At 39.0% G+C, this 13,248-nt stretch overlaps 1 protein-coding gene across 2 annotated transcripts in view; it reads left to right on the top strand.

The window, feature by feature from the left end:
- The window catches only part of RALGAPA1 (Ral GTPase activating protein catalytic subunit alpha 1), a 273,811-nt gene that overhangs the window by 118,066 nt on the left and 142,497 nt on the right, over positions 1–13,248 (top strand). For both annotated transcript variants that reach the window (XM_054716552.1, XM_054716551.1), the window contains exons 22-25: positions 3,591–3,784; positions 4,039–4,137; positions 7,917–8,072; positions 9,785–9,913. In XM_054716552.1, the coding sequence (XP_054572527.1) occupies positions 3,591–3,784; positions 4,039–4,137; positions 7,917–8,072; positions 9,785–9,913 (578 nt within the window). The remainder of the gene's footprint in view (positions 1–3,590; positions 3,785–4,038; positions 4,138–7,916; positions 8,073–9,784; positions 9,914–13,248) is intronic.

The raw sequence follows: 13,248 nt of genomic DNA, 5'->3' as shown, positions 1-13,248 counted from the left end.
CATAGGAGAAAGTAGAATTATCACTTGCAAATCAGACTTTCAGTGAAACAATTGATCAAATCAATAATTTTTCATTGAACTTGATTCTTCAAGTATATCAACTAAATTTAATTAAAAAGTAGGCCATCCAAACAAAGTATATTTTTAAGTAAATGTTAAAAAGTAGGAAACCTTAGAAACTATAAAAAAAACAGAAGTTATTTTTGCTAAGTCCTACATGATGTAATAAGCATCAGGATAAGAAGTCATTTTTGCAAATATGCTAAAAACTTTGGTCAAGGACATAGTTGTTGAGATATTTACAGTAAATAATACAGAATGCCAGTTTCCTTGATAATGCAGCAGGTTTGTTCTCTGACCAAAGGAAGAAATTTTAAGCCATATAACTTTTGACCCCCTTTCTTTTTTTCTTTTTTTTTTAAGGTACACTTATTCTCTTAGCATGCAATTAACTTGGAATTACATAGCCCTGTTTCTGGTTGTGCGTTGTTTCTGATCTTTCCTTTCCTCCTTTGACCTACAATTTTTTGTTTTTAGTTTTCTTTCTGGCATTTGGAATAAGTTTTAAACTTTTAGAAAATTGCAAGACTCGTAAAATGAATATCCATAAATCCTTTAAATTCACCAGTTATTATTTGCCACTTTATCCTTGTGTATACACACATAGGCACACAAAAAAATCCCATCATCCCTTTTTTTAAATTCTATTTTTTTGAGTCATTTAACAGTGAATTACAAATATCAGACTCTGCACACCTCAACACTTCAGTGAGAATGTCCTAAGAATAAGTACACATTAGTTTCCTGCATGACCACAATATAATGGCCACATTCAAGGTATTTAATGTTGATATGTCACTGCAGTTTTAGTTCATAATTAAATGTCCTCAGTTGTCCCAATAATGTCCTTTATAGCAACCTTATACCACCTTTAGCCCAATCTAGGATTTAAAGAATCACACATTGTGCCCTGGCCAGATGACTTGGTTGGTTGGAGCGTCATCCTGTACACCAAAAGGTTGTGGATTTGATCCTCAGTTGGGGCACATATGGGAGGCAACCAATTGATGTTTCTCTGTCACATTGATGTTTTTCTCTATCTCTTCTCTCTCTCAAATCAGTTTTTAGAAATATCCTCGGGTAAGGATTAAAAAATAAAAGGAATCACATTGTTGCTTGCTTTGTAATCATTTAAAATTTTGTTTAGTTTGAGAGGGATAAATTAGAGACAAAGTTGACATCACTATATTATGAAGCATCTGTAGAGAGGGGAGATGTTAACAGAGATAGTACTAGGTGTATCGGTTAATAATGCAGATTTTTTTCAATAAATGGAGTTACACATATGGTGATATATATGCGATTTGATATGTATGCTATTTTGTTGTATTGACAACAAGCTTCAAAACTTCAAATGTCAAATTTGCTGAAAGTGTTAACATCATAGATATTTTTACACTTAAAAATGTCTAATTTTGTGCCAAAAAAAGAGCATTTGCGGGAAGTTATAATTCATTATTTTGAAGAAAAGTGCTGCTGAATACTTCAGGAAGCTTATGGTGAACAAGCTGGTTTAAATGCTTAAAAAGTGATGATTTTGATGTGAAAGACAAAGAACGTCCAGGTCAACCGAAGAAGTTTGAAGACCAACAATTACAAGCATTAATGGATGAAGATGCATGTCAAACTCAAAAACAACTTGCAGAAAGATTAAAGGTTGCTCAGCAAACAATTTCCGATTGTTTACAAGCAATGGGGAAGATTTTAAAGGAAGGAAAGTGGGTGCCACATCAACTGAACAAAAGACAAATGGAAAACCGAAAAGTCATCAGTAAAATGTTGCTTCAACGACAGGAAAGAAAAGTCTTTTTTTGCATTGAACTGTGACTGGATGAGAAGTGGATTTATTTTGAGAATCCCAAATGCACAAAATCATGAGTTGATCCAGGTCAACCATCAACATCGACTGCAAGGCCACAACGCTTAGGAAAGAAGACAATGTTCTGCGTTTGGTGGGATCAGGAAGGTGTGGTGTATTATGAGCTTCTAAAACCAGGTGAAACCGTTAATACTGATCGCTACCGACAACAAATAATCAATTTGAACCACATTTTGATCGTGAAACGACCAGAATGTGCCAGAAGACACGGCAAAGTAATTTTGCTTCATGATGATGCACCATCACACACTTCAAAACCATCTAAAGACACATTAAAAGATCTTGCCTGGGAAATATTAATCCACCCGCCTTATTCACCAGACCTTGCTCCTTCAGATTACCACTTGTTCTGATCAATGGCACACACACTTTCTGAGCAGCACTTCAAAACATACAAAGTAGTGGAAAATTGGGTCTCTGAATGGTTTGCCTCAAAACAAGAGAAGTTCTATTGGGACGGTATCCACAAATTACCTGAAAGATGGGGAAATGTGTAGATGATGGACATTACCTTGAATAAAGCACTTTTGATGTTTCTCTTGAAATTATCATGTTTTCTTTGATTACAAAATCCGCTGTTATTAACCGGTACACCTAGTAAACACTGCATGCTTTCTTTTAGTCTAGTGAGTTTATACCAGAGCCCATTTTTTATTATTGTGAAAGACTAATCAGTAGCTTTTTAATAATACAATCAGTTATTATATACCTTATAAGCAAAGAAAAATAGGTAAACATTAAGAGTAAAGGATGTACATATAGTACTAACAAACATAATAAGATTTTTATCAAACAGGAAAATTTTTTACTGACAGTGATTTTCCCTTTTTTACTGTATACATTGAGCAGAAAGAGTTTTTTAATGTATCATACAACTGAAACTTATATAATTTATTAACCAATGTCACCCCAATAACTTTACTAAAAATTTTTTTTCAAGAGTAATAGATTTTTCTTTTTAAAGCTGGAGGAGACCTATAATGATACTCAGCTATCCCATCTATTTAACAAATGAAGAAGCATAGCCTTAGGGAGGTCATTAAATAACTTATACATCACATAATTTGTGATAGGACTAGGATCCAAGGTAATATATTTTTTACATATAACCTTGCCAATATTAATAAAAATATAATTACGGAAATTTTAGATTATGTTTAAATTTTAGTAAAAATATGTATTTTTCAATGTCGTTGTGATACCTTTTAATGGTAGGTCTGACATAATTGTGAAATGTATTTCTTTGTAAGTATTAACTAAGAAAACTGGCTTATAAAGACTTCCTACAGGATCTGCCTGTAGCCTGAGATTTTATATTAATTTGATGATATAATCTGAAGTAGTTATTAGATAGATTATGTAGTTGTAAATATGATCTTTTTATCAAACATAAATTTCTTTATCCAGTATCTTCCTCATTTCCTCCTTAGGTAAATCTAGATAGAAGCACTATGGGATAAGTAATTATTGCCATAATAAGGAATTATGAACTGGTAATATTTTTACCTTATCAAGAAAAAAATAACACTGATGAATATTAACTTTTATTTACTTTTATTGATATTTAAGATAGTTAATTCATCTCTTTTGTGTTTTTATGATCAATTATCCAGAAAAATTACTAATACTTGTGTATTATTTTTTTCTATAGAAATCAGTGAATTTCCATCTGAATGTTGTAGTGTGATGGCAGGGGGCACTCTTACAGGATGGCATGCTGATGTTGCTACTGTAATGTGGCGAAGAATGCTAGGCATTTTGGGAGATGTCAATGCTATTATGGATCCTGAAATACATGCTCAAGTTTTTGATTACCTCTGTGAACTTTGGCAGAATTTAGCTAAGGTAAAAAAGAAAAGAAGAGAAGGAAACTAAAATAAAGTATTAAGAAGCAGAAGCCTTAAATAACATAGCCACACTATCCTTTCTCCCCCCCCCCCCCTTATTATATACTGGTGCTTTCCACGATGAAGTCACTTAACCATGATTAAATATGTAGTTAGTGGTAGATACTGGACTTGATCTCAAGTTTAAGGTAAAACAAATTAGAAGAAAGAACATTTTACATAGGTTTATTGCATTTTATTTGAAAATTACAGATTAGAGATAACCTCGGCATTTCGACTGATAACCTGACCTCCCCTTCTCCACCAATTTTGATACCTCCATTGAGAATTCTTACACCTTGGCTTTTCAAGGTAAGCTTAATATATAAAATTTAAACATTTCATTTAGCATATAAGTATGTGTCAGTCTTAAACATATGACAGATGTTTGATTTATTGTCTTTTAGCACACTTAGTTTTTAGTCGTTAGGGGTTATATAGCAAAGAGAGTGGGCATAGCAAAATTATTGTTCAGCAAGCATGTCAAACTCAAAGGCTAACATGGGCCAAATAAGGGTTAAGTTTATGTGGGTTTCAAAAAAACAAAAGCCTCAATTTTCATAGAAATGTAGGTTTGTTTCGATAGAGACATGCTGAATACAAAGAGCTGAAATAAATGAGTAATCATTAACATAAAATAATAGAACATTTTAATAAAAATTAATATTTTTTCTTGAACATTAACTTACCAGTCACTGAATAATTGCACAAATTAATAACACAAATAAACCTATTTTTCTGGTTCTCCAAAAGCAAAATATTTCCTGTTGTGCACACCAAACGAGTCAGTACAAGAATAATAGCATGGCAATCAGCTGCTAAAATATTCACTGCTAGTATTAGTGGAGAGAAATGGTGCGCCTGCGCATAAGGCACATAAGGGAAATGAATGAAACACGCTTATAATAATCAGTCATTAGTGAACGTTATAGTTTGTTGTTAATAATTATGTATAACAATATTGTCAAAATTAAGTTACAACATTTTTATTGAAATGTTTCTTACATACCATTATATTGGCGGGGCCACAAAAATATTCATTGTTGGCCGCATGTGGCCCGCCGGCCGCGAGTTTGATATGCTTGTTGTACAGGATGCATCATTTTTATAGAAAAGTATGTTTTTACTAGAGGCCCAGTGCAAGAAATTCAGGTACTGGTAGGGTCCCTAGTGGTTGCCAGCTGTCGGCCACCGGCCGGGTACTCCCTCCCTTCTCCCAGCTGCTGCCACCGCTGTCCGGGGCCTCCCTCCCTTCCCCGGCTGCCTGCCAGCGCCCCCGGCTGGGGCCTCCCTCCCTTCCCCCAGTCAGCCCGCCCCCTGGTTGAACTCCCGGAAGAACTCCAGTGGAGGGGACAATTTGCATATTACACTTTTATTATATAGGACTAGAGGCCCAGTGCACAAAATTCGTGCACTAGGTAGGGTATCTCTCAGCCCAGCTTGCACTCTCTCTAATCTGGTACCCCTCGGGGGATGTCTGACTGCCGGTTTAGGGATCAGGTCTAAACCGGCAGTCGGACATTCCTCTCACAATCCGGGACTGCTGGCTTCTAACCATTCGCCTGCCTGCTTGCCTGATTGCCCCTAACTGCTTCTGCCTGCCAGCCTGATCACCCCCTAACCACTCCCCTGCCGACCTGATTGACACCTAACTGCTCCCCTGCATCCTGATCGCCCCCAACTGCCCTCCCTTGCTGGCCTGATCTTGCCCCCAACTGCCCTCCCCTGCCAGCCTGGTCACCCCCAACTGCCCTCCCACGCTGGCCTGATCGCCCACAACTGCCCTCCCTTGCTGGCCTGATCTTGCCCCCAACTGCCCTCCCCTGCCAGCCTGGTCACCCCCAACTGCCCTCCCATGCTGGCCTGATCGCCCACAACTGCCCTCCCTTGCTGGCCATCTTGTGGCGGTCATCTTATGGTGATGTGAGGGCGTCGCCTGAGGGCATGAGGACCACCTAGGCTTTTATTAGTATAGATTATATTTAATGAAATAATTAACCTTAAATTTGTGTCACAGTATATACTTTAAAGATGTGATTCTTTTAAGTATCACTTGATATGCTTGATACATTTTTCTAAGTGAAATTATGTGGGAATTCATACTGTTTTGTATCATTTTAATGATAATGGTTTAAATAATTCTGATAATTAGTTCAGTAAAGAAATTGGGCCAACATAGAAATGAATGAAAATAAATATATTGCTTTATAGGGGGCAGGGGCTGTCGTGGAGAGGTCAGGGGGAGAAAGGAGACTTATGTAATACTTTAAACAATAAAGAATTTAAATTTTTAAGAAAATAGCGTGTGTGGGGTTAAGGAGTATATAAAAACTGTACTTTCTGCTCAATTTTGCTATGAACCTAAGACTATTCTTTTAAAAAGTCTATTTAAAAACAAAACAAAAATGAATAGTAAAGCATTTGATGTTACAGGCACAGAAAACTTAATAACAACAATATCATACTGTAAGGGATATATAAATAACACTTTGTTATATAAATAAGATATGTGCTTTGAAAAAAATCTATGAAAGCCTGAACAACCGTTAAGAACAGTCGACCAAACAACCAGTTGTTATGATGCACACTGACCACCAGGGGACAGACGCTCAACGCAGGAGCTGCCCCTGGTGGTCAGTGCACTCCCACAGCCAACCTCTGACAGTCCCTCCCCTAGGCCAGCCAACCTCCCGTGGTCCCTCCCCCCGGCCAGCTGGGTGGTCAGTGTGCTCCCACAGCCAACCTCCCGCGGTCCCTCTCCCCAGCCAGCTGGCCCCAAGATGGCCCCAATCGCTGGCCAGGCCGAGGCACCCCACCTGTGCACAAATTCATGCACCAGGCCTATATATTTATATTTATATTTATATTTATATTTATATTTATATTTATATTTATATTTATACTAGAGGCCCGGTGCACGAAATTTGTGCATGGAGGGGGGTTGTCCCTCAGCCCAGCCTGTACCCTCTCCAATCTGGGACCCCTCTGGGATCAGGACTAAACGGGCAGTCGGACATCCCTCTCACAATCCAGGACTGCTGGCTCCCAACTGCTTGCCTGCCTGCCTTCCTGATTGCCCCTAACCGCTTCTGCCTGCCAGCCTGGTCACCCCTAACTGCCCTCTCCTGCAGGGTTGATCACCTCCAACTGCCCTCCCTTGCAGGCCTGGTCCTTCTCAACTGCCCTCCCTTGCAGGCCGGTGCCTCCCAACTGCCCTCTCCTGCTGGCCATCTTGTGGTGGCCATCTTGTGTCCACATGGGGGCAGGATCTTTGACCACATGGGGGCAGCTATATTATGTGTTGCAGTGATGATCAATCTGCATAGTACTCTTTTATTAGATAGGATAGAGGCCTGGTACAGGGGTGGGGGCCAGCTGGTTTGCCCTGATCAGGGTGGGGTTCCCTTGGGGCGTGGGGCAGCCTGAGCGAGGGGCCTGTGGTGGTTTTCAGGCCAGTCATGCACCCTGGCAACGCAAGCAGAGGCCCTGGTATCTGGAATTTATTTTCCTTCTACAATTGAAACTTTGTAGCCTGGAGCAGAGCCAATCCTGGGGCTCCCTCCGAGGCCCACAGCCATTTGTGTTGGGGTTATAATTGAAACTTTGTTGCCTTAAGCGGGTGGGCCCAGCCAGGGTGTGTGGAAAGCTTTGCTTCCCCTGTTGCCAGCGGCAACCCTGGCCTGCTCTCTCAAGCTCCATTCTGCCGCCATTTGTTTGAATCTGTTTACCTTCTATAATTGAAACTTTGTAGCTTGAGTGGAGGCTTAGGCCTGCAACGGCTGGCAGAAAGCTTGGCTTCCTCTGTAACCTAGGAAACCTTGCTCTCTGTGGCTGTAGCCATCTTGGTTTGGGTTAATTTGCATACTCGCTCTAATTGGATGGTGGGCGTGGCTTGTGGGTGTGTCGGAGGTATGGTCAATTTGCATATTTGTCTATTATTATATAGGATTTATATGTTAGAGGCCCGGTGCATGAATTTGTGCACGGGTGGGGTCCCTCATATATATATCTTACTATATTTAAATGTTTAAGTATTTAATAAACAGTATTTGTTTTTGAGTAGTAATAAAGCCAATATTTTTAAATTGTAGGCAACCATGTTGACTGATAAATATAAGCAAGGTAAATTACATGCTTATAAACTTATATGCAATACAATGAAAAGAAGACAAGATGTTTCTCCAAATAGAGATTTTCTGACACATTTCTATAACATAATGCATTGTGGATTACTTCATATTGATCAGGTAAATTTATGCACTTTCTAGCAAGTTGCTTTATATGTTTATGTTTGATTCTCAGTGCTCTTTAACTCTTGTTTTTGAAATGTATGTGGAAAAACAAGCTATTGTAACAAGGGGTTGACGTGATTATTAAATGCATTGTTCCTCTAATGTTATACCAAATAGTTCACTTTTTGAAGAGATTAAGCCATCCTTTGCTTACGTTGACATTTTGTAATTATTACTTGATAATTGGTACTTGAGGCATATGGACTTACTCATCTAGTCATGTAGTATTCAGAGGTTTATTTCTACTCTAAGAGTCAGCACATCACATTTTCTTTTTACCATAAATTGTATGATCATAATGACAATTATATTGACTTGGCATTTGTGTCAATCACAATCATTACATTATATAGTCATAATTATGACTCTAGAACATTACTTCAGGGGTTTTGATCCTGGCCAAAAAAACTGAAAAGTGTGGGAGGTTACAAGTCAAAGTAATGCAAGCATTTTTATCAAATGTGGTTAAATTTCACTTTCAGTTCATTTAGAGAGCATTAAATTTATATTAAAAGATATTTCACTTTCTGAAAAATGAGTGAACTTCTTGCATTAATTAGGACTAATTACAATGTTCTACCTTATAACATGTTTCAGATAAATTGATGCTCTTGATAACTAGAAAAAGAGAGCTTTTGTGTAAGATAAATCACATTGAGTAATACAAGGTAATATACCACATTCTCATTGTAAATTCCAAAGGCAAAGTGGATTATTAATCAAGTCAAGAATATTCCCTCAAAGGTGACTACATCTAGATTTCCAATGCTAAATACCTATCATCAAAGGACTTCAGTTTATCTAAAAAAGAGAATCTCTTCAGTTGTAATATAACAGGTCACACAACTTCAGAGATCAGAATCATCACATGGAAACAAATAGGTAACAGGAGGAGATACTCTGCCAATTCAGTTTTAACCCTCTGAAACAAAGAGCCTTCCAACTTCCTCTGTGGTAATGAAAAAAATGCTGTATTGATCTCAGTTAAACAAATGTGTTTTAAGTTTACTTTGCTTTGACAGAATATAATAATAAGTATGGATTATTTGGAGGAATTAAAATTAGTATTTGTAATTAGTCAGCCAATATATGGGAACTAGAGGCCCGGTACACGAATTCGTACACCAGTGGGGTCCCTCGGCCTAGCCTGTGGATCAGGCCGAAACCGGCTCCCTGACATCCCCCGAGGGGTCCTGGATTGCGAGAGGGCGCAGGCCAGGCCAAGGGACTCCACTGGTGCACGATTGGGGCTGGGGAGGGACATGGGAGGTTAGCCAGCCAGGGAGGGACTGCAGGAGGGCTCCAGGGTGTATCCAGCCCATCTCACTCAGTCCTGATCAGGGACCCCAGCAGCAAGCTAACCTACCAGTTGGAGCATCTGCCCCCTGGTGGTCAATACACATCATAGCAACTGGTCAACCAATCAACTGTCTGCCCCCTGGTGGTCAGTGCACATCATAGCGAGCAGTTGAGCAGCTTTAGTATACATTAGCATATTACGCTTTGATTGGTTGAACAGACGACCCGACACTTAGCATATTAGGCTCTTATTATATAGGATTACCTGTTTTATTATTTCATGTGATATCTGTTTTTAAGGATATTGATTAGCTGATACTCAAGATTACATTTGTTATATTCTTTCTCCCTTCTTTCCTTATTCTCAGGATATTGTCAATACAATCATCAAGCACTGCTCACCTCAATTTTTTTCACTTGGTTTGCCTGGTGCCACAATGCTTATTATGGATTTTATTGTAGCAGCTGGCAGAGTGGCTTCTTCAGCTTTTCTCAATGTAAGTTTTTATTTCCTGTTCTTCATAATATAACAAATATTAGTTAACCAGGACACTACTAAATAGCAACAAAGGAAGAGCTAAGCTGTTCTTGATAAAAATAGAGTAATCTAATGTTCAGGAAATTTCACAGTTTAATTGGAATTGTTGCATCTCCTGCATTAAAAAAAGAAGTTCTAATGTATAAGATTGTATAACTAAAATTTGTTGAGGAATTGACCCAAGAGCTATAAAAATGGACTAAATCTGATAAGCAAAACCGAATTTTAAACCGAGGAAATACATATAAGGACAGGAGGGAAGAAAGTAAAGAAATGACAATAGACTATAGCAAAAGAAAAGAAAGAAACAGAGGTGAGATAACCCAGAAAATATGCTCTTAGGAATACACACTAACCTCTAAAACAGCATGTGGGATTTTTTTATGTAGCTATGGAGCTGAGGTGGTGTCAAGTAACTCAGTATAGTTGGAACATGTTCATTTTAAGAGGCAGGGGTGAATTAAAGAGAAAGACAGTGACTGTTTATAGTGCTAAAGAGAATAGATTTCATCCTAAGGAAATAATGAAGAACCATTGAAGGATTTTAAGAAAAGAGTGACATGATCAAATTTGTATTTTAGAAAGATCACTCTGGAGCAAAGTATAAATAAGAAATAATTAATTGAAAGCCTACTAGAAAATTCAAAGAGTATTTGGGGAAGAATAATCAGTAATACTTGACTAGCACTTTATAACTTGCAAAGCAGTTTTACAAACATTTTTTTTCACTTATAAGCTACAAAAGACCAACAGTGATGAGGGGGGGAGTTCTATTTGGGGCATAGTAAGCTGCCCATTAGACATGCATGAGATGTCGGGAGGTCCATTGTATGTATTACTCAGGAGCTCAAAGGATACATCAGGACTGAAAATGTAAAGCTGGGAAACATTGCTTTTGAGATAGTATTGAAACCCATGAAACTGGATGCAATCATCAGAGGAAATTTGCAAATAAAAGAAAAACCTGTGTTTATAATTTCTCTAGTTCCCTGAGAACAGTGATCATGTCTTACTCATCTTGCATCTCCAGGGCCTAGCCCAGCATCATACTTATAGATATTTATTAATTGAATGTGTAAGTATTTATTTAGCACCGTAGTATGTGTTAAACATAGTGCTAAGCTATTATTATTAAACTTTTTTTTTGCCTTGTGTACAAAATGTTCTTTTGGGTAGAATACAGAAGGATATAGAATAAATGAGATAAGATTATAAAGTACAACGAGTGGCCAGATTATTATGCATTCAGAGATCATAATAATCTGGCCACTCGGTGTATATCCTATATAATAAAAGGCTAATATGCAGATTGTCCCCTCGACCAGGAATTCGACAGTAGGCAGTCCGGCCAACTGCCCATGTCCCCTCCCCCTGGCCAGGCTGGCTGGACCCCATCCATGCACGAATTCATGTACCGGGCCTCTAATATATATATATGTATATATACTGAGTGGCCAGATTATCATGCATTCAGAGATCATAATAATCTGGCCATTCAGTGTATATTAACATTTATAGAACATAGGACAACCTATTTGTCTATACCAATAGGAGGAGCTTAGTATAGTGGTTAAAAGCATGGAGTCTAGAGTTAATCAGCCTGGGTTCAAATCCCAGCTCTGCCACTTATTAGCTCTAAGACCTTGTGCAAGTTTCTAATTTCTCCATCTCAGTTTCTTCATCTATAAAATGGAGATGACCTTTCTCATAGGGTTATTTTATAAGGATTAAAATAATATTTGTAACATGGTTAGGACATTATATGACACATTGTGCAATATGAGAGCTTGTTAAATAAAATAAATTATATGGTAATTCAGACAAAGAAGAGATCTTACTTGTTTAGGGGAGGTTTCATGTAAAAGATGCTTGACTATATCCGTGGTAGATTAGTATTTTTATAAGTCAGAATGGAGATGAGGGGTAGTATTCTAGGCAGGGGGAAACATCAGAAAGCTGTCAAAGAATGACAAATAATCCATTTTATTTAGAAGCTAGTTAACCTAACTAGAGAGTAGTAGACAGAAAGAACAGAAAGGTATTTTAGATCCCAGCTATCCAAAATGTAGTCTGCACACCAAAAACATTTGTTATGATCTTGGCGCTTGTTGGAAATGCAGAATCTCAGATCCCATCCCAGACATACTGAAATAGAATATACATTTTAACTATATCTCAAATGATTGATATGGACATTAAAGGTTGATAAGCACTGCTTCAGACTACTACACTTTGGAAGGTTTTGAATGCTGGGATTCAGATTATAATTCTACTAGAGGCCCAGTGCACGAATTTGTGCACCAGTGGGGTTTCTTGGCCTGGCCTGTGGGATTGGGCCAAAACCAGCTCTCTAACATTCCCCAAGGGGTCCTGGATTACAAGAGTGCAGGCCAGGCCGAGAGACCCCACTGGTGCATGATCAGGGCTGGGGAGGGACACAGGAAGTTGGCCATCTGGGGAGGGACTGCGAGAGGGCTCCAGGGTGTGTCCAGCCTGTTTCACTCAGTCCCGATCGGCTGGACCCCAGCAGCAAGCTAACCAACCGGTCGGAGCGTCTGCCCCCTGGTGGTCAGTGCACGTCATAGCGAGCAGTTGAGCAGCCTTAGCATATCATTAGCATATTACGCTTTGATTGGTTGAACGGCTAACCAAATGACCGGGCACTTAGCTTATTAGGCTTTTATTATATAGAATACTAGATAACAGTAAATTTTTTTAAGTAAAGGGAGAGAATCTGTGCTTTGGGAATATTAAATAAGTATATTAACTTAGGAGTAGATTAAATGGTAGACAAACTAAGGATGCTAAACAAGTTATAAGGCTATTATCATATACTAGAGGCCCGGTGCATGAAATTCGTGCACTGGGGGGTGGGGGGGGCCTTAGCCTGGCCTGTGCCCTCTTGCAGTCCAGGAGCCCTTGGGGAGCAGGCCTAAGCCGTCAGTCAGACATCCTTAGTGCTGCCATAGAGATGGGAGAGGCTCCTGCCACTGCCGCTGCACTCACCAGCCTGTGAGCCCAGCTTCTGGCCGAGCAGCGCTCCCCCTGTGGGAGCACACTGACCACCAGGGGGCAGCTCCTGCATTGAGCGTCTGCCCCCTGGTGGTCAGTGCGCATCATAGTGACCAGTCATTCTGCCGTTTGGTCAATTTGCATATTAGCCTTTTATTATATAAGAAGGATTATCAGCATACACAGATTACCAATCTTTTGGATACTGGCAAAAAGTTTACAGAACTCAGGGGAGACCAGTACATAAACCAATGTCATTTTGTCTTTGAAATATATTTTTAC

Source organism: Eptesicus fuscus, chromosome 5 (genome assembly GCF_027574615.1).
Source record: "Eptesicus fuscus isolate TK198812 chromosome 5, DD_ASM_mEF_20220401, whole genome shotgun sequence".
NCBI classification, from domain to species: domain Eukaryota; kingdom Metazoa; phylum Chordata; class Mammalia; order Chiroptera; family Vespertilionidae; genus Eptesicus; species Eptesicus fuscus.
The sequence above is the reverse complement of the archived record's forward strand: the minus strand, read 5'-3'. Positions and strand labels throughout refer to the sequence as shown.